Source organism: Lissotriton vulgaris, chromosome 4_2 (assembly GCF_964263255.1).
Source record: "Lissotriton vulgaris chromosome 4_2, aLisVul1.2, whole genome shotgun sequence".
NCBI classification, from domain to species: Eukaryota; Metazoa; Chordata; class Amphibia; order Caudata; family Salamandridae; genus Lissotriton; species Lissotriton vulgaris.
In genome coordinates this window covers 23,644,196-23,666,807 of record NC_141692.1, presented here as the reverse complement: position 1 = coordinate 23,666,807, position 22,612 = coordinate 23,644,196, and the positions used below count along the sequence as shown (strand labels likewise).

The 22,612-nt window shown below is 48.9% G+C and overlaps 1 protein-coding gene across 1 annotated transcript in view; it reads right to left on the bottom strand.

The window, feature by feature from the left end:
• The window catches only part of LOC147718169 (uncharacterized), a 64,538-nt gene that overhangs the window by 22,707 nt on the left and 19,219 nt on the right, over positions 1-22,612 (bottom strand). Inside the window, exons 2-3 of the mRNA XM_086919265.1 lie at positions 4,807-4,884; positions 1,405-1,595 (exon numbers count right to left, since the gene is read on the bottom strand). Of these exons, the coding sequence (XP_086775391.1) occupies positions 1,405-1,595; positions 4,807-4,884 (269 nt within the window). The remainder of the gene's footprint in view (positions 1-1,404; positions 1,596-4,806; positions 4,885-22,612) is intronic.

Here is a 22,612-nt window from a genome sequence, read left to right as displayed (position 1 = left end):
TGTAATGGTACTAGCGGACCGTGCAATGGTACCAGCCGACTGTGCAATGGTACCAGCCGACTGTGCAATGGTACCAGCCGACTGTGCAATGGTACCAGCCGACCGTGCAATGGTACCAGCCGACCGTGCAATTGTACTAGCGGAGAGATTAATTGGTACTAGCATCCTGTTTAATGACACTAGTAGTGCGTTTAATGGTACTAGCAGCAGTACTTGGATGATATGCTTAGAGTCGCTTGAAGCAATTTTCTGTTAGTGTTTATGGAGAAGGCAAATTTAAAAATCAAAGCCGGAATGAGGAATTTGTACCACCAGATGCCCAAGACACCTCGATTTCTATCCAAGTGAAGTTGCCTTAATGTTTGTGTGCACAAACAGCAACAAGATATTAAACTACTGCAACTGGCGGAGAACTGCTGCACCCCCATGCTTACAGCGTATCAGGACGTCAAAAGTCGATACTTGCAATGTGTGACATGTGTGATGGCTTTTGATTGGCCCTAAGGGCATGATTACAGCCACTAGTGTGATTGGCTGGGGAAGCGTGGAGCCGAATCCGCCAGGTAAAACATGAACTAAAGTGGGTGACCCCAGCCCTGGTTCCCACCGGATCCTGAGAGGTACCATGAGGCAGGACAGTGCAGCACTGCCAGGGAAGGAGCTGAAGCGAGAGGAGGGCGACTCAAGGCCTCTCCTTTCTGCCCATGGGGTTCCTGCCCCCACCTCTTGGCTGTGCCCTTGTCCTTTTGTGCATGTTAAGATAAGGAAAGGAAAGAGCAGAGCGTACATTTGTAGATAAGCCTACAGCCCGCTGTCTGAGGGTAGATCTACCATACAGCCCTTCAATTCGAGACATGGAGGGGCGTTTCAATGCAGGGCCAACAACTAGGACAGAGGGATCAGAGGGGCGAGAGGCATTTCAGTGACGTAACCTGTACTTAGTGACACCAGGGCACCTTCTTGAAAGACAACCACAGCTGAATTATTTGTCCAGGCTACCAAAAGTACAACAGAGCACGACCATCATTCAACTCCTACACAGCGATAAGCTACACGCACAACAAAACTGCACAAATGGCTGACTTCCATATGGCCGGGTCTAAACTGGGGTGGCATGGTGAGCAAAAGAATGATGGATTTAACTCAGATCTCTCGACTGGGGGTGAATGTTGTGATATGTTCTGCATTCCGTCCATGAAGTGAGTGTCTTTTGACCACCTCTGGGAACAGCCTCTCAGGATGTACCTTGACCAGGCAGCAAGGCTTTCCTCAGACAAAGAACAGCGAGGGTGGTGGAGGGGAAGGCACAGGACAGTAAACACCCCTTTAAAGTGCCAAATGTCGCTACCCTGCTGACTGCTGTGGAAGGTGTTCTCCATGCATTAGTCTCATTCTGGTCCTTACCAGCTCCTCCTGGGTGTCGAAGAGCGCCAGGGACCCGTTGTGTGAGGAGCAGACCCTCTGGCTCTCGCCCCAGGCCCCCTCCTTTCTGTACATCATCGAGAAGTAATAACACCGGTTTCTACTGTAGAGCCAGTCCATGGGGCAGGGCGCCGAGCGAGGAGGCACCGGGGCGTCTGGAGAGAAGCGGAGGCCTAAAGGAGAGAAATATTCCATCATTATTTCCAATGTACAGCTCGTCTTGCACAGATATCTCGGTTCTGAAAGTAATCACTAGTTCATATGAGCATGTTAAGGCAGGGATGAGGTACAGTACCAACTCTACAGGTGACACTACTACAAGGGAGCGTCAATGCTAAACAATGACAGCGCACATCCAGGAATGAAGCCATCTCTACGTGGTACCAAACCAGGCTCGAAGGCCTTGGAGTCAAGGGTTCACTATATCCATCTGGATAGGAGAATCCACATATACCTTAGAACCCTGTTCGATGCATCCTGGGCTGTAGGGCCGAGCGAGGAGCGCACAGGAGACAGCCCAGGTGAACTTAAGAATGAAAACTGCTCGAAGCCCCTTGAGGGACCGCCAAAGACCCAAAGGAGCACACACAACTTGAAGAGTTTCAATTGCTGCAGTACTGGCTCTCCTCAAGTAGGCTTATGGGGCCTGGGAATTATCAAATGGCGTTCATGTTTTTACAGAACTGCTCCTGACATACTTTCACAGGACCACTGAAAGGCCTTGATCGCTGTGACACTGTGAGAACTCAGTGTTGCGGGAGTCGGCTGGGCTTTGGAATGCACCTCTTACTCCCAGTTGCACTAAGTCCAGTGCTTAATTTTAGCCGGTTGTTTCCGGTGCTAGGCACAGGCACTTAATTGTCAACACCGGCGTTTGTGTCAGTCTGCCTCATGGTGGCGCAGTATATCTAATTTAGAGACGAGGATAACAACAAATGTTTATCTATTCAATATACAGTAAAAAGGACTAGTACTCGCCGCCCAAGCCATTCTTAAAGCATTGCTGGCCTGCAATAGTCTGTATTGTCACTCTTGTAGGAGTGTGACGCTCAGTAGTTGTGTTGTTAGTGTCATTGGCAGCGCTGGCAGGGGCAATGTGTGGTGGAAGCTGTCTTGGCCTCCTGAGGAGGGCCCTGGGACTTATTATTATCATTTTACTAATTAAGCACTGCAGTAACCCTTCTCTTGAAGCTAGGGTCCTTGCAATGGCATCACAGAGCCCAGCCCTGAACCCCTCTTCTCACAGAGGGGTCAGAAGGAATAAGCAGGTTACTGGAAGAACAAAAGAGCCAGCAATGGAAACCTTCAGGGTGCAGGAGTGATGAGCGAGGCTTTACACCTCTTGGAACAAAAGCAATGCTACATTACCCAAAAAAGAGGTGGACCTCACCAGGTTCTACAAAACAAACTCAATACTTTCTCAACCAGTCACTAGGTCCCAGCAGACAGAGGGTGAGGGGCGGATGGTTGCAGCAATCATAGCGTGCGAGCTCCCCCCATGCGAGCTGGAATCGCCCTAAAGCCCGGGAGTGGTTGAAGGAGTGAATGAGGCATGTCAGTGCGGCTCTGCTACTGCACAGCACCAGCTGCTGCACATGTCTCTGGGCTACAATCACCTACACAACCTTTTGCATAAACCCTACAAACCTTGAAACAGCTCCCTGTGCTCCCCTGACGCGTCGCACGTGCGAGGGCGTTGTGTGTAGTAATATGAACGTTACATACAAGACAGGCCAGATCGTATGTTAGCATGACTATTGATTGTGTGCATTTAACATTAGGAAACATGTGTAGGATGTGCAGGGCCTATGAAGAACGGTTAACTGGTTGAATGATGATGCTAATTAAAGTGGGGCTCATCACCAGCTTTTTAATTAGAAACTCCATGTTTTTGCAATTATTCAAAAGAACGAGACAGAAAAAGTAACATCTCCATGTCTCTGGTGCGGATGTGAGATACACAATTGAAAATGGAAATGACCTTGTAGAGATCAGACCTGGAAGGGAGGAGAAAGGCATTTGCTTCCATACATTTCCTGCATAGAAGTATTGTTTCCACATTTTTGTACATACATGGGTTGTCATAGCAGAACCTTAGTAACCTAGACAGCCATATAGTTAGAGGGCTGCCACCATTTCAGGTATTTTAGATCTATAGAAATAAAAATGTAACTGTTCGTTTGTTAAAAATCTCAAATCTCCGAAAGCTCTTCACTGATTGCTTTGAAATTTTGACAAGTTTAATTCGAATAAGCGCGTGTTTACATATACATAACGTTGGATTAGAATAGACGCGTGTCAAATACGCGCAACAACTACAATAGGCGCATAGAGACAATAGTGGACTAATAGAGAAAATTAAGATGGACAGTTGGTGTCAGGATGGCAGACCGAGAAGTGGGTGGAGGGAGGGGGGAGGAGTTGGTTCACTTGGCAACATTAAGTAAGGACGCATACAATAGTCTTCATATATTAGGATGGACAGTTGGTGACAGGATGGCAGACCGGGAAGTGGGTGGAGGGAGGGGGGGGAGGAGTTGGTTCACTTTGTAACATTAGCGCATGTTTATACATACAGAACCTTGGTTTCGAATACGTGCGTGTCCAATACGTACATGTTTCTAATCGAAAGTCCGAACAGACCCTGTTGATTTGGTTGCTGCGCGACAAATATAAGGGACGCATATAGACAATACTCTACATATATTAGGATGGACAGTTGGTGTCAGGATGGCAGACCGGAAGTGGGTGGAGGGAGGGGGGTTCACTTTGCAACCCGAACAGACCCTATCGATGTGGTTGCTGCGCAACAAATACAAGGGACGCATATAGACAATAGTCTACATATATTAGGATGGACAAAAACATATTGTATACCCACAAGCATTGTGAAATTAAACCTATTAGAAACGTGCGCTTACTCTTTTCTTTCTCTCCTATTTAACCAGACTGAGCCACAGCAACACGTGGCCGGGTACAGCTGGTATGGAATGCAGTCATAGTGATGCGTGATGAAACATGCTTGGGGACCAAGCAATGTCTAATTTGTAAACATAAGCACCGGTGACCAACATTTTTCGCAGAAGTCCGCAGCATGTACGTAAAGTATTTATTGTTTGAAATGCTTAAAATATTTTAAAACAGAGAAAATATACAAAATATAACTTAAAGATAAAAATAATCATCATGACATATAAATGAAATTGCAAAGAATCATGCAGGATCATCAATCTTCATACATTCTGGTCTGTCATGGTCTTTTTATGTCTGTTGGACTTTGTAAAAATAGTCTGTGCTGACCCCTCTGCTACCTTCCTCTGTGTGCATGCACTATACAGATACAAACCTACTGGCTCGAGCAATGCTTGTTTAGAGAAGACTTACCAAGCAGGGCAGCCACGACAATCAGCAGCAAGAGTACAAGAACACAGGGAACGAGGAACCATGGGGATGAGTGGATCTCTGAAAGAGAGGAGACAAAGACATGTGTTAGACAAGCCCGGCAGGCAAGGTGCGCCCTGGCATGCAAGGTGTTAGACAAGCCCTGGCATACAAGGCATTACACAAACCCCGGCATACAAGGCGTTACTCAAACCCCGGCATACAAGATGTTAGAAAAGCCCCGGCATAGAAGGTGTTAGAAAAGCTTCAGCATACAAGGTGTTCACAAACCCCAGCATACAAGGTGTTTGACAAGCCCTAGCATACAAGGTGATCAACAAGCCCTGGCATACAAGGTGATACATGAGCCCCTGCATACAAGGTGTTCAACAAGCTTCGGCATACAAGGTGTTCATAAACCTCGACTAACAAGGTGTTTGACAAGCCCTGACATACAAGATGTTTCACAAGCCCCGGCATACAAGGTTTTACACAAGCCCCGGCATACAAGGTGTTACACGAGCCCCGGCACACAAGGTGTTACACGAGCCCCAGCATACAAGGTGTTACACGAGCCCCGGCATACAAGGTGTTACACGAGCCCCGGCATACAAGGTGTTACACGAGCCCAGGCATACAAGGTGTTACACGAGCCCCTGCATACAAGGTGTTCAACAAGCTTCGGCATACAAGCTGTTCATAAACCTCGACTAACAAGGTGTTTGACAAGCCCTGACATACAAGATGTTTCACAAGCCCTGGCATAAAAGGTGTTACAGGAGCCCCGGCATACAAGGTATTACAGGAGCCCCGGCATAAAAGGTGTTAGAGGAGCCCCGGCATAAAAGGTGTTAGAGGATCCCCGGCATACAAGGTGTTACACGAGCCCCGGCATACAAGGTGTTACACGAGCCCCGGCATACAAGGTGTTACACGAGCCCCGGCATACAAGTTGTTACACGAGCCCCGGCATACAAGGTGTTACACGAGCCCCGGCATACAAGGTGTTACACGAGCCCCGGCGTACAAGGTGTTACACGAGCCCCGGCGTACAAGGTGTTACACGAGCCCCGGCGTACAAGGTGTTACACGAGCCCCGGCGTACAAGGTGTTACACGAGCCCCGGCGTACAAGGTGTTACACGAGCCCCGGCATACAAGGTGTTACACGAGCCCCGGCATACAAGGTGTTACACGAGCCCGGCATACAAGGTGTTGCACGAGCCCCGGCATACAAGGTGTTACACGAGCCCCGGCATACAAGGTGTTACACGAGCCCCGGCATACAAGGTGTTACACGAGCCCCGGCATACAAGGTGTTACACGAGCCCCGGCATACAAGGCGTTCCTCAAACCCCGGCATACAAGGCGTTACTCAAACCCCGGCATACAAGATGTTAGAAAAGCCCCGGCATAGAAGGTGTTAGAAAAGCTTCGGCATACAAGGTGTTCACAAACCCCAGCATACAAGGTGTTTGACAAGCCCTAGCATACAAGGTGATCAACAAGCCCTGGCATACAAGGTGATACATGAGCCCCTGCATACAAGGTGTTCAACAAGCTTCGGCATACAAGGTGTTCATAAACCTCGACTAACAAGGTGTTTGACAAGCCCTGACATACAAGATGTTTCACAAGCCCCGGCATACAAGGTTTTACACGAGCCCCGGCATACAAGGTGTTACACGAGCCCCGGCATACAAGGTGTTACACGAGCCCCGGCACACAAGGTGTTACACGAGCCCCGGCACACAAGGTGTTACACGAGCCCCGGCATACAAGGTGTTACACGAGCCCCGGCATACAAGGTGTTACACGAGCCCCGGCATACAAGGTGTTACACGAGCCCCTGCATACAAGGTGTTACACGAGCCCCGGCATACAAGGTGTTACACGAGCCCGGCATACAAGGTGTTCATAAACCTCGACTAACAAGGTGTTTGACAAGCCCTGACATACAAGATGTTTCACAAGCCCTGGCATACAAGGTATTACAGGAGCCCCGTGTAGCGATTGTGGTGCCCGGGGGACGAGGAATGATTCTACTTTCAAGATCTAGGAGATGGTATGCCTGCGGGGATGTGTGTAGGAGGAGTAGAGCGAACTACAGTGACCAGCATTCCAAGGGGCAAGCAGGAAGATGCACGAGACCAAAGGCATATTAGCACCTCCCATCCTCACAGACGGTGCTTGTCAATGTGATTCTAGAGTCGATCGGAGTGGCGGAAGGTGTTTCCCCGTCGGATCCCAGCGAGAAGAAAGAAGTTTCCAGGAGAAAAACCCGTGATTCCCCCAGTGCTTGGCTGATGACGGCGCTCTGCGGATAAGTACTCATGTAACGAAAGCGGGCTCGCTTTCGTTTTCTTCCTTCGTGATTGTTCGTCCCTAGTTAGTTAGATTAGGGCGGTTCTGGGACATATCGTTTGTTTTGTAATTCATTATCAGGGAGCGTTCTGCTGGAAGACGCGCTGCGCTGATATTCCGTGTTTGATCTCCCCAAGAGAAGGATTCTGGGAGATGTAGTTCCAAGTTGCTTTTGTTTTTGATTCCACGGACAATATTGCCATAAGAGACAGAGACATATTTCCTGTGAAGTTCGTTTAGCTGGTTTCTTGTCTTCATTTCGTGGCAAACCTCTGAGGGCGGTTTGTGCTTCTTAACAACCGCGATTATTTCCTTTCTTTGCGACTACTGCCTGTTGCAGTCCTGAACACTTGGAAAGACTATTATTGGTCAAGCAGGATTGCTGTGGGGCTTTTCTTTCACGGCCTGGGTTGTGTATGATTCCGGTAAGTGAGGTGCCTAAGAATTGTTTAGTATACGACCCGAGACACATGAAATATAGTATTAATGGTGTTCATTACTCTTCCCTAATTAGATGGGCCCTTCCTTGCTGTCTTCCGCATCTTGGTGACCAGACTCCCGGGGGATCCCAACGAATCATCGCTACCCATTTATTATTTTATCCACTTCCCCTTTCCCGGCTAGGTACGAGGGCGCACAGTGAGTTTTGCTTCCACTGTGGGTTTCGTGGTTGGCTGGGGGAGGAGAGCTTAGCATCCGAAGTCGTTTCTGCCGGACACCCTGCACAAAGGTTAGTGGCGTGTGTGAGCCTGCGCTGCTGCCTGTCCATGACAGATTGACAAGCCCAAGTTTACACACCGGCCCGAACGATGAATGTTGAAGCAGTCTTGGCTTCCCTGGTGGAAGGCATGGCTTCTTTACAACAGGAAGTAGCCACATCTAGAGCAGAAAACCAGACCCTGTATAAAGAGGTCGGTACCTTAAGAAGGGAAGTCGCAGGACTAGTCCAGAAAGGAACAGGAGGTAGTCCTTATATTAAACCAGCTACATTACCTCCCCCTGGTGCAAAAAAAATCTGTGGAAGCAGAAGGGGGTGGGTTCTCTGTTCCCCCTCAATTAGCCACCTCTAGTGCCTCATCGGCTGAAGCTGCTCATACTGTACATGTGGTACAGACCGTAGGCGTTCCTTTAGCTTCCCCTGAACGCTTTTACGGAGACCCCCGCAAATTTGAAACATTCTTGAATCAGTGCAGGTTACATTTTTTATGTAAACCCGGGGTTTTCCAAGATGATTCGGCGAAGACAGCTTTCATGATGTCTTATATGGGGGGTAATGCTGCCAGTTGGAATATCCCATTGCTGGAGAAGAATGACCCAGTGTTGCACGATTTTTCTGCTTTTTGTGTTGAGTTGCGCAAGCTTTTTGATCGTAAATCCCATATGCTGACCCTGGATAGAGAACTACTCACCATACGTCAAGGTTCTCAGGACTTGTTGTCTTATATCACCTCATTCAACAGGTTGGTGGTAGAGACCGATTGGCCCTCTGCAAAACGTATCTCATTGTTTTATCAAGGCCTTCGTGGAGAATTAAAGGACGTCCTTGCACAAGTGGTACAGTTGCCCGATACCTGTGAAGAGTTCATCGATTAACAGTCCAATTGGATCACAGGCTCCTAGAGAGGAGAGGGGATAGATCAAGAGGAGACACTCGCCCTTTCTACCCTCGCTTTAGGGGTCCTATTGAAGAACGTGCTAAACCCTCCGAAGGCCCTGAACCCATGCAAATCGGTGGTATCCGTGGACCACTGACACAGGAAGAGAAGGAGAAAAGACGTCGGTTGAAGCAATGTCTTTATTGTGGAAAAGGGGGCCACTTCATAAAGGACTGTAGAGCCAGAAATACAGTCCCAGCCAGAAACCCCGTTCCAAGGGTGCAAGCCCTAGTAGAGTCCGATCAACCGACGGAAAACTGAAGAACCCAAACCAGGAAGAGGTCTCTGTCTTGGGTTGTTTGCCGCAAATGATCTCCCCCTGTCTTGCAAATACCTTGCATCCTGCAGTGGCGCATATGAACCTTCAAATCATCCTCTGGGTCACCCCTCAGAAATCATTGAATATTGACGCCTTAGTAGATTCAGGAGCCACCGGAAACTACATTGATCAGGAATTCGCCCTGAAGATCGGGATTGCTTGTGAGAAAAAAGAAAAACCGGAGTTGGTGAAAGCAGTGGATGGTACGGTCTTATCATCGGGTCCAGTGGCCTATCACACCTGTCCTATGCTAATGCAAACTGGAAAAGATCATCAGGAATATATCCAGTTTGATCTCATTGATGCACCCCAATTCCGGCTCATCTTGGGAATGCCCTGGTTAACTCTCCACGATCCAAAGGTCTGTTGGGCAGCGCGCACTATCACCTTGTCATCTGCATACTGTCAGGAGCATTGTACTCAGGTTTCTGCAGTTCCCTGCATTCCAGAACTCTCGTCTTCTCTCTGTCTGGCGGCTTCATGTTCTCCAGAAAAATACTGTTGTGCCACCAGACTCCCCTCGGAGTATCAGTCGTTCTCCCCTGTGTTTGACAAACAACAGGCTACTCATTTGCCTCCACACAGGGCATACGACTGCAGAATCGATCTCATACCAGGAGCCGATATTCCCTGTAGCAGGGTCTATGCCATGACCGAGAAGGAGACAGATTATCTGAAAACGTACATTGAAGAGAACCTCGCCTCGGGATTCATCAGGCACTCTACATCTCCTGCCTCATCCCCTATGTTTTTCATTCCAAAGAAGGACTGCGCAGAACTAAGGCCCTGTATCGACTATCGAGCCATTAACCGTGTGACCATCAAAAACCGGTACCCTCTCCCCTTAATACCAGTGCTCATGGACCAACTCAAAGGAGCCAAATACTTCACTAAACTCGATCTTCGTGGAGCATATCATCTGGTGCGTGTCAAAAAAGGGGATGAGTGGAAGACGGCGTTTCGAACAAAGCTGGGCCTGTTCGAATACAGGGTAATGCCCTCTGGGTTGTGCAACGCCCCCGCAGCATTTCAGTTTTTTATGGATGAGGTTCTGCGGGGATGCCTGGAAACCTACTGCATTGTGTACATCGATGACATCCTGGTGTATTCCTCCACTCTTGCGGAACATGTCGGACATGTGAAGTCCGTGCTGGACCGTTTACAACGAAACTCTCTATACGCCAAGTTAGAGAAATGCTTATTCCACGTCCAGGAAGTGTCTTTCCTTGGGTACGTCATTAACGAGAAGGGTTTTCAAATGGACTCGAACAAAGTGGAAGCGATACTCGCATGGACTACACCGAAGACTGTGAAAGCAGTACAAAGCTTTCTCGGTTTTGCAAACTACTATCGTAGGTTTATCAAGGATTTCTCCAAAATCATTCATCCGATTTCTTGTTTGTTAAGGAAAAATATGCCTTTTGTGTGGAGTAAGGAGGCTGATACATCATTTCAATACCTGAAGAAGCAATTTACTCAAGCTCCCATTCTTCGTCACCCTGACCCGCAATTGCCATTTATACTGGAGACCGACGAGTCACAATATGCTGTGGGAGGTGTGCTTTCCCAAAGACACCCTAGTACAGGCCAAGTACATCCTGTTGCCTTCTTCTCCAAGAAGCTCACGCCCTGTGAGGTGAATTATGCCATAACGGATAAAGAACTCTTAGCCATCAAAAGGGCATGTGAGGAATGGCGTCACTATCTACTAGGAGCGGTCCATACAGTGGAGATCTACACGGATCACCGGAATTTGCTATTTTTGAAGACAGCGAAGGCCCTCACTCCCCGACAATTACGGTGGTCTCTTTTCTTCTCCGACTATGACTTCATAATCAAATACAAACCTGGAACCCAAAATGGGAAGGCAGATGCTCTATCACGTTTGGAGGATGGCGAACAGAGAAAGTCCGAAGAGGTAGAAACACCTTTGATCCTTCAGGAAACAACTGCCAGCGTAGGGGCTGTAGCTCTCCTGTCATCAAGCAACTTTCTTGAAGACGTGAAAATAGCCCTTGCAGATATGAACATACCTGAATGGATACAAGAAGATCCGGAGCATCGCACTACAAAGGATGATCTCGCCTATCAGGATACTGCATTATTCATTCCCACTGAAGCCCTACGGCAACAAGTATTGGTTTGGTCTCATGATTCGGTCCTGGAAGGTCATATGGGAATGTACAAAACCAATGCCATCGTGGAACGTTCCTTCTGGTGGCCCCAGCTAAGAGAAGAAGTCCGGTCTTATGTGCGGAATTGTGCCATCTGTACGCAAGGAAAAGCTGTGCATGCTCGCCCGGTGGGTCTGCTGAGACCTTTGCCCATACCTCCCCAACCTTGGCACACTCTCTCCATGGATTTTATCGTTGAGATGCCCCCGTGTAATGGAATGACAGTGATATTGGTTGTCGTCGATCACTTGACGAAGATGGGCCATTTCATACCTCTGAAGGATGTACCCACGTCAGTGGAATTGGCAGAAGTGTTTCTTCAACATATCGTCAGGGCTCACGGTCTTCCTTGTGTATTGATCACCGACAGGGGTTCTCAGTTCACTTCCCGGTTCTGGAAGGCGTTATGTACCACCTTGAACATTGATGCCCGTCTGTCCTCCAGCTACCACCCTCAGACGGATGGCAAGACAGAACGCCTGAACCAAACCCTGGAGCAATATCTTCGTTGTTTCTCGTTGAGGAATGATATGGAATGGACTGTGTTACTCTGGATGGCCGAATTCACATATAATAATGCTGTGCACTCAACACTGGGTTGTTCACCATTTTTTTGCCTCCATGGGTATCATCCAAACATACTTCCCTTTGAGTGGCCTGTCCATTCCCCTGTTCCTAGCATCCACGAACACCACGCACATCTGAGAGCGGTGTTGTTGGATGCACGTAACAGCCTGGCCGATGCCCAGTCCGCGCAGAAACGCTTCGCTGATAGGAAAAGGAGGATAGAACCATCGTATGGAGTGGGAGACAAGGTGTGGCTCTCCACCAAGAATCTCCACATTAAAGGGCATACTAAACTGACACCTAAATATGTAGGACCCTACAGTATAGTAGAAGTGATTAACCCTGTTGCTGTGAAACTCCTGCTCCCGGTGGGTTGGAAGATACATCCAGTGTTCCATGTCTCCCTCCTGGTTCCTTGCCCGCCCACTATGAGAGTACCGGTATCTCCACTTCCGATTGATGTGGATGGTCAGGAGGAATTTGAGGTGCAGTCCATTCTAGATTCCCGTATGGTGAGGGGCAGAATCCAGTACCTGGTGGAGTGGAAAGGTTATGGCCCTGAGGACCGATCCTGGGAACCTCTGGGGAATCTGCACTGTCCAGAGCTAGTTGACCGTTTCCATGCCCTACATCCGGGTAAGCCGGGTCGACCGCCGAGTCGGCAGTCCTCGAGAGGGGGTTCTGTAGCGATTGTGGTGCCCGGGGGACGAGGAATGATTCTACTTTCAAGATCTAGGAGATGGTATGCCTGCGGGGATGTGTGTAGGAGGAGTAGAGCGAACTACAGTGACCAGCATTCCAAGGGGCAAGCAGGAAGAGCCACGAGACCAAAGGCATATTAGCACCTCCCATCCTCACGGACGGTGCTTGTCAATGTGATTCTAGAGTCGATCGGAGTGGCGGAAGGTGTTTCCCCGCCGGATCCCAGCGAGAAGAAAGAAGTTTCCAGGAGAAAAACCCGTGATTCCCCCAGTGCTTGGCTGATGACGGCGCTCTGCGGATAAGTACTCATGTAACGAAAGCGGGCTCGCTTTCGTTTTCTTCCTTCGTGATTGTTCGTCTCTAGTTAGTTAGATTAGGGCGGTTCTGGGACATATCGTTTGTTTTGTAATTCATTATCAGGGAGCGTTCTGCTGGAAGACGCGCTGCGCTGATATTCCGTGTTTGATCTCCCCAAGAGAAGGATTCTGGGAGATGTAGTTCCAAGTTGCTTTTGTTTTTGATTCCACGGACAATATTGCCATAAGAGACAGAGACATATTTCCTGTGAAGTTCGTTTAGCTGGTTTCTTGTCTTCATTTCGTGGCAAACCTCTGAGGGCGGTTTGTGCTTCTTAACAACCGCAATTATTTCCTTTCTTTGCGACTACTGCCTGTTGCAGTCCTGAACACTTGGAAAGACTATTATTGGTCAAGCAGGATTGCTGTGGGGCTTTTCTTTCACGGCCTGGGTTGTGTATGATTCCGGTAAGTGAGGTGCCTAAGAATTGTTTAGTATACGACCCGAGACACATGAAATATAGTATTAATGGTGTTCATTACTCTTCCCTAATTAGATGGGCCCTTCCTTGCTGTCTTCCGCATCTTGGTGACCAGACTCCCGGGGGATCCCAACGAATCATCGCTACCCATTTATTATTTTATCCACTTCCCCTTTCCCGGCTAGGTACGAGGGCGCACAGTGAGTTTTGCTTCCACTGTGGGTTTCGTGGTTGGCTGGGGGAGGAGAGCTTAGCATCCGAAGTCGTTTCTGCCGGACACCCTGCACAAAGGTTAGTGGCGTGTGTGAGCCTGCGCTGCTGCCTGTCCATGACACCCCGGCATAAAAGGTGTTAGAGGAGCCCCGGCATAAAAGGTGTTAGAGGAGCCCCGGCATACAAGGTGTTAGAGGAGCCCCGGCATACAAGGTGTTACACGAGCCCCGGCATACAAGGTGTTACACGAGCCCCGGCATACAAGGTGTTACACGAGCCCCGGCATACAAGGTGTTACACGAGCCCCGGCATACAAGGTGTTACACGAGCCCCGGCATACAAGGTGTTACACGAGCCCCGGCATACAAGGTGTTACACGAGCCCCGGCATAAAATGTGTTAGAGAATCCCCGGCATAAAAGGTGTTAGAGGAGCCCCGGCATACAAGGTGTTACACGAGCCCCGGCATACAAGGTGTTACACGAGCCCCGGCATACAAGGTGTTACACGAGCCCCGGCATAAAAGGTGTTACAGGAGCCCCGGCATACAAGGTGTTACACGAGCCCCGGCATAAAATGTGTTAGAGAATCCCCGGCATAAAAGGTGTTAGAGGAGCCCCGGCATACAAGGTGTTACACGAGCCCCGGCATACAAGGTGTTACACGAGCCCCGGCATAAAAGGTGTTACAGGAGCCCCGGCATACAAGGTGTTACACGAGCCCCGGCATACAAGGTGTTACACGAGCCCCGGCATACAAGGTGTTACACGAGCCCCGGCATAAAATGTGTTAGAGAATCCCCGGCATAAAAGGTGTTAGAGGAGCCCCGGCATACAAGGTGTTACACGAGCCCCGGCATACAAGGTGTTACACGAGCCCCGGCATAAAAGGTGTTACAGGAGCCCCGGCATACAAGGTGTTACACGAGCCCCGGCATAAAATGTGTTAGAGAATCCCCGGCATAAAAGGTGTTAGAGGAGCCCCGGCATACAAGGTGTTACACGAGCCCCGGCATACAAGGTGTTACACGAGCCCCGGCATAAAAGGTGTTACAGGAGCCCCGGCATACAAGGTGTTACACGAGCCCCGGCATACAAGGTGTTACACGAGCCCCGGCATACAAGGTGTTACACGAGCCCCGGCATACAAGGTGTTACACGAGCCCCGGCATACAAGGTGTTACACGAGCCCCGGCATACAAGGTGTTACACGAGCCCGGCATACATGGTGTTGCACGAGCCCCGGCATACAAGGTGTTACACGAGCCCCGGCATACAAGGTGTTACACGAGCCCCGGCATACAAGGCGTTACACGAGCCCCGGCATACAAGGCGTTACTCAAACCCCGGCATACAAGGCGTTTGACAAGCCCTAGCATACAAGGTGATCAACAAGCCCTGGCATACAAGGTGATACATGAGCCCCTGCATACAAGGTGTTCAACAAGCTTCGGCATACAAGGTGTTTATAAACCTCGACTAACAAGGTGTTTGACAAGCCCTGACATACAAGATGTTTCACAAGCCCTGGCATAAAAGGTGTTACAGGAGCCCCGGCATACAAGGTGCGTCCTGGCATGCAAGGTGTTAGAGGAGCCCTGGCATATAAGGCATTACACAAACCCCGGCATACAAGATGTTAGAAAAGCCCCGGCATAGAAGGTGTTAGAAAAGCTTCGGCATACAAGGTGTTCACAAACTCCAGCATACAAGGTGTTTGACAAGCCCTGACATACAAGATGTTTCACAAGCCCTGGCATAAAAGGTGTTACACGAGTCCCGGCATAAAAGGTGTTACAGGAGCCCCGGCATAAAAGGTGTTACACGAGCCCCGGCATACAAGGTGTTACACGAGCCCCGGCATACAAGGTGTTACACGAGCCCCGGCATACAAGGTGTTACACGAGCCCCGGCATACAAGGTGTTACACGAGCCCCGGCATACAAGGTGTTACACGAGCCCCGGCATACAAGGTGTTACACGAGCCCCGGCATACAAGGTGTCACACGAGCCCCGGCATACAAGGTGTCACACGAGCCCTGGCATACAAGGTCTTACACGAGCCCCGGCATACAAGGTCTTACACGAGCCCCGGCATACAAGGTCTTACACGAGCCCCGGCATACAAGGTGTTACACGAGCCCCGGCATACAAGGTGTTCATAAACCTCAACTAACAAGGTGTTTGACAAGCCCTGACATACAAGATGTTTCACAAGCCCTGGCATAAAAGGTGTTACAGGAGCCCCGGCATAAAAGGTGTTACAGGAGCCCCGGCATAAAAGGTGTTACAGGAGCCCCGGCATAAAAGGTGTTACAGGAGCCCCGGCATAAAAGGTGTTACAGGAGCCCCGGCATAAAAGGTCTTACACTAGCCCCGGCATACAAGGTCTTACACGAGCCCCGGCACACAAGGTCTTACACGAGCCCCGGCATACAAGGTCTTACACGAGCCCCGGCATACAAGGTCTTACACGAGCCCCGGCATACAAGGTCTTACACGAGCCCCGGCATACAAGGTCTTACACGAGCCCCGGCATACAAGGTCTTACACGAGCCCCGGCATACAAGGTCTTACACGAGCCCCGGCATACAAGGTCTTACACGAGCCCCGGCATACAAGGTCTTACACGAGCCCCGGCATACAAGGTCTTACACGAGCCCCGGCATACAAGGTCTTACACGAGCCCCGGCATACAAGGTCTTACACGAGCCCCGGCATACAAGGTCTTATACGAGCCCCGGCATACAAGTGTTACACGAGCCCCGGCATACAAGGTGTTACACGAGCCCCGGCATACAAGGTGTTACACGAGCCCCGGCATACAAGGTGTCACACGAGCCCCGGCATACAAGGTGTCACACGAGCCCCGGCATACAAGGTGTCACACGAGCCCCGGCATACAAGGTGTCACACGAGCCCCGGCATACAAGGTCTTACACGAGCCCCGGCATACAAGGTGTTACACGAGCCCCAGCATACAAGGTCTTACACGAGCCCCGGCATACAAGGTGTTACACGAGCCCCGGCATACAAGGTGTTACACGAGCCCCGGCATACAAGGTGTTACACGAGCCCCGGCATACAAGGTCTTACACGAGCCCGGGCATACAAGGTCTTACACGAGCCCCGGCAGCAAGGTGTTACACGAGCCCCGGCATACAAGGTGTTACACGAGCCCCGGCATACAAGGTGTTACACGAGCCCCGGCATACAAGGTGTTACACGAGCCCCGGCATACAAGGTGTTACACGAGCCCCGGCATACAAGGTGTTACACGAGCCCCTGCATACAAGGTGTTACGCGAGCCCCTGCATACAAGGTGTTACACGAGCCCCGGCATACAAGGTGTTACACGAGCCCCGGCACACAAGGAAGGGCAATGCCTATAAGAGGTCAGGAGTCCAGCCTTGGACATCTATTGCTAGAACACTCTGGGCCTTTGGGCACTAGAGAGCAGTGAGCCAGGCTGTCCACAGTAACACTTTAAGCAGAAGTCCATGCTACTGGCTGCAGGGATTAGAAAAAGTTTTGATGCAAGTTGTTTGGATCTTCTGTTGGACAGGTCTGAACAAATGGGAGATTCCTTTCCAATCCAGTTAGGCAGAGCTCTGATCAGCACAAAGAGTGGGTTTGGGGAGCCCCTTCAGCCCTTGATTACCTATCACATGCTGTATCTGTCCACAAGGATATTATGCAGTTCTGCAGTTTAGCAGGAAAAGGAGCCAGCCTCCGGCATCCATACACTGTACACAGTGAAACCAGACCTGATTATAACACAGGTGGCGAAAGCTCCATTCTCAAAATATTTCAAAGAAAGTGTGGCAATGAGAATAGAATCTGTGATGCCCATGCTGTTTACCACTGGCGTCCTCAGGACACTGCATTATTGGATTTAAATGGATATCAAAATTCTGCATGTTACTAGTTTCTCCCAGGGTTGCTCAGACGTTGATATATGTTAGACCTGGCACCTTGGCGTGAGTCTCCCTTCCACTTTTTGTTGTTGTGCTGTCATATAGATATATATTGCCTGTATGCAGTGTTAAGTTAGCATGAGCTTTTTAGGAGTATAAACGCCATTTTACCTTTCTGCTGCTTTTGCACACGACACATAGCTGTTGCTTTAGCTTTGAGCCTAGTAGAATGTTTTTGATTCATGCGAGAAGAATATGTTGTTACTCTGATATCAGCCTTGCTTGGCGAGCTGCGTCTGTACAGTGAGTGCAGAAACCTTCAAGGATATCTCAACACAGTGGTTGTTGTGAGCACTGATCTTCGCACGTTCCTAGACATAACATACATGCAGCTGCAGCCAAGTTCTGGCTTTAGGCGCGTTTTATATTGCTTTGCACAAGAGCATAGAAACACACTTGATGGTGCTTCGCATGCAGAGAGCTGGTTGCTGATGATGTGATCCCTTACCACTAGGATCTTGAGGTATGGTGCCGCTCTGCTAAAACTCAAAGAGGCCTTCTTAGATATAATATGATATACTAGCTAGGCAGGGTGAGAATTAGGTTTTGTTAAACCCTATTCATTTTAGCATAATACCATGCTTTCACCGTTTGTGTTCTATGGACTAGTGACTATGCTGATTACTTTGTTTCTTATAATATGTTTGCTAGTATTAGCTAAGATACTGCGCTTGAGAACACTGCATTAGTGAATAAACATTTCAAATATGCAAGTGTCCTCTTTTACTCCTTATTCTCGATTGAAATGATTGTAGAACGAAAGAGTGTTCATGTGTTCCACGTTACCTGAGGTGTACTAAGTCTATGTTCTGGTTTGTCTAAGCATTGGGAGTTTATGATAACCAATGAGACACTGATTGCTAGTCTGGTAGGGGATTTTTGGGTACTAAGGGGAGTTTTGGCACACCCTAATAAACTGAGGTTCCAAGCCTCTATGCACAGTTCTGTCTGAGCACGGAATCCCTGCGACAGTGCCTCATATGTTTTGCTGGTGTTAGCTGCTCAGAGCACTGTGCCACTGCCAATCAGTGCCACAGTGCAAGTGCTCCCTATGAAAAGTGTATACATTGATTGGTTTCCATGATTGACTTATTTGGTTTACTGTCAGTCCCCAGTAAAGTGCACCAGGAGTGCTAGGGCTTGTAAACACAAATGCTGCTGCTGGGCTTGCAGCACTGGTTGTGCCACCCACAGAAGCGGCCTAGTACAATGTGCCTAAGGTCTGCCATTGCAAGACCTGCGTGCAGTCTGGTACTGTCATGCTAACTGCGCAAGTACACCTACTTGCCAGTCCCTAAACCTTCCCTTAACTTCATATTAGTCACCCCTATGGTAGGCCCAAGGGCAGGGTGCATTGTAGCATAAGGTAGGACATGCCCTGATGTGTGTGGGATGTCCTAATAGTGAAACGCGGATTCTTCGAATATTGGAAGTTTAACCGGTGGATGTTTGATGAGCTACGTCTTTTTTGAAAAGCGGCATTGAAAATAGATTGCACGTTCAAACGGGAGTGTGTCCATGCTTTTGCATTATCCTGGAATAACTGCAGAGTTGTGTTGGACCTAGGAAGCTCAAAAGAGAAGAGAAGACTTATTGACTCGTGTATATCATTGCCCCTGACGAAGGGACCCTACTTTTGTACCGAAATGCATTGGGCGAACTATGATACACAGAAGAGAATCTAATATTCTTTATTGTACATAATGTTGTATATTGTTTAGTAAATGTTGTGTTAGTTAATGGGTATAAAATGCCTTTGAAAAGATTTGACTGAATGTGAAGATACATATGAATTAAAAATATGAACACAATGTATAAAGTGAAGTTTGATCAATACATTTCAAATAGTGTTGTGCGCAGCTAAGTCTGTGTTAACAGTTCGTTGACCAGCCATATTTTTTCCTAATAGTGAATTACAGCCATTTTCGTTTTTCACTATTGTAAGGCTACCTACTCTCCATAGGCCAGAATGGGCTGCTGGAATTATTACACTCTATAATCCCAGCAGACTCAGAGAGCATGGTAGAAAGTCAAGTTTAGTATGCCTGAACTCAGAATAATAAAATACTTCTTTTAGTTAAGTTTATTTTAATATCCTGTGTTTGCAAATACTACTTTTAGAAAGTTAGTATTTGCTTGCCTAACCATTTCAGCCCGCCTCTGCTCTGATGTGTATCTGCTGTCTGGTTTCTGTGTGTGACAGGGCTGGGGGATTCCAGGAGACAGGCTGGGGTTGACAGGTGGTGAATAGAGAGATTACACCAGGATGGGTGGGGGGAGTGCCCCTTGACTCTGAACAGGGCTGTGCTCTGCCACCACAATGCTGGCTCCGCCCCCTGGGGAGTGACTGATGACTCTGCCTTGCACCTGGTCCAGGAAGAGGGAAGACTGTCAACAGAGTGCTCCTGACTGTACTTGTCATCACAATGCTGCCTCCACCTCCACCTGTCTGATGTCCCTGCCCTGTACACTGAAAGAAGAAGCCAGGGCCTGAAAAACAAAGTGCTCAGAGACTGACTGGATTAGGCATAGGCCCCCATGGCCTGCGAGAACAAAAGAAATGGTGTATAAAAGTAGGAGCCCTGCTCCTAAGAAATCAGATCCTGTTGACGCCAAGAAGAAACTCTGCCAGAAGAGAAGAACCTGGGAAAGCTGCATGGAGGACTACTGTCTCTAATCCTGAGAGACTGGCCTGTGATGGGTGCCTTGCTGCAAGAAGGAGAGAGGAAGAAAAGACAGAGACTTTTGAAATTCAACTTGTGCATCTTGACAATCTCCAAGGGGTTACTTGTGAACTTGCCCACTGAACTGCGCCCCAGGAACAGTGGGCGCTACCCCCCCCCCGAAGAAGGAAGCTGCTGCTAGTGTTATTTCCCCCTTCAGCGCTGACTCAGGAGACCTGAGTGCGACTGGGAATCTGTCCCGCACTCTGAGAGCCTGTGCGTCCCATCCCGCTGAGCAAAGTGACCTCTGAACGACTGTGCCGCAACCAGCATCGTATAGACCTGCCCCGCCAGGCCTGAGCACTGCGAACTGATGCCACATCGAGCCGGAGCTCGCACCGCAAGAACGGACCGTCCGGTCCAAGCAACGCGAGTCTGTGGCCCCCCCGAGCTGTAGAGCACACCGTAAAGACTGGCTGCAACCGAACTCGCCTCTCCAGGACGACGCCCTGTTGACAGCGCCTCGCCCTGGATAACCTCAAGCCGCTGCCCCCTCCCTCTTCAAAAGCGGAACGGACAGTGAGATCAAGAATGCCCAACGCATCGCTGACCTCCGAGTGCGGAATCTATCGTGCCCTCGAGCCGTAGCTCGTGACGAAGGAGAAGCGCACCACGACGTGGGACGCCCGATCTCCGCCTGTGTTTGTCCGCACCTCACCCTGGGAACAAAGGTACTGTTAATCTGCATCACTGTGTGAGTCGTACTGCCATCCGATGACTCGCACTGCCCGTATGCACTGAGGCCCCTTACACGCCACGACCCTACGTCTGAAGGTACGAGTCGCACCAGCTTAGTACGACTCGTACCCCTGGTTTGGATCCGCCGCGTCGTACGCGTCTAACGCGAGGCGCGTGAGAATCAGTAGGGCCTTCCCTTTGGGCCTCGTACGACGCGTAGAGGAGCGCTACGAGGCAATCAGGCCTCAATGAACAGCGCATCCAAGCGTTAGATACTGCCTGCAACCCTGTGAAGCCGGTTTGAGAACCTTGTACCCATTTTTAAGTATTGAACAGTGCCTGAAGAACAGTGAAGTTGTTTTGAGAGGTATTCAACCCTTTTTAAAGAGACTGAACATTGTGATATTACGAACTGTGGCATCATTCTAAGAGTTTTTTATTAATAACAATACGATGGATGAGGGCTAGAGGGATGTTTAAAGACCTTGCCGAAGTATTATCCCCCAGGGGAACTAACACATTCAACAAAGAAACTTAGGGGTGTAAGCTAGAAATCCTCTAGTGATTTCTTAGAGTTATCCAAATGTCTCAGAGTACACCGGAAAGAGCAGATTATATAATACCAACAGAATGTGCAAAACCCGTGATTGTCAGTCAACCGCAATGAGGATTCCCATCAATGTCTTGTGTTGATCAATATTATCATTTGGTAATCCTTCCAGGGTATTGTGTCTCTTGATCATTGAGACAGCCAGCATACCCTGTTGGTTGGCTCGGGGTAATAACCCACAATCACTCAGTTTTACCACATGATGTTGATATAATGGGAAAGTGCAGTGCAAAAATATATAAGTGGTGATTAAAAAAGGATAGGGAACTTAACAACAACTATTTTATTGGGCGTAAGCCCCTTCCTGTTTAAAATCAAGAACAGTGTGTGAAAGGTGTGAAAAAATAATTCAAAAAAACACACATTCGTGAAACAACCGCAGTAAAGGATATAATGTTCCTTCCACTGCCTGAGATCCTCTTCGGCACCTGGTGTCTTAGTAGTATCCAGTCACAGATCGGGACAACGACGGACAGAGCGGGGTCTCACATGTCCTGAGCCAGGTCCAGGAAGAGGTGAGGTCCACTCCCCGGACACTCTGGATACTACTAAGACACCTTAGTCACTTACAGGCAGTAGCTCTATTGTAGAACAGAGGCCCTGAAGAAAGCCTTGGTCATTTTCCATTATAGGCTGAAACATGTTGGCCATCTCGCAGTTATTTGTTTACACTGCGATCACCGTATTGCACTGTTCTTGGTTTTAAACAGGAAGGGGCCTACGCCCAATAAAATAGTTGTTGTTAAGTTCCCTATCCTTTTTTAATCACCACTTATATATTTTTGCACTGCACTTTCCCATTATATCAACATCATGTGGTAAAACTGAGTGATTGTGGGTTATTACCCCGAGCCAACCAACGGGGTATGCTGGCTGTCTCAATGATCAAGAGACACAATACCCTGGAAGGATTACCAAATGATAATATTGATCAACACAAGACATTGATGGGAATCCTCATTGCGGTTGACTGACAATCACAGGTGTTGCACATTCTGGTGATATGGTCTGTTGGTATTATATAATCTGCTCTTTCCGGTGTACTCTATGAG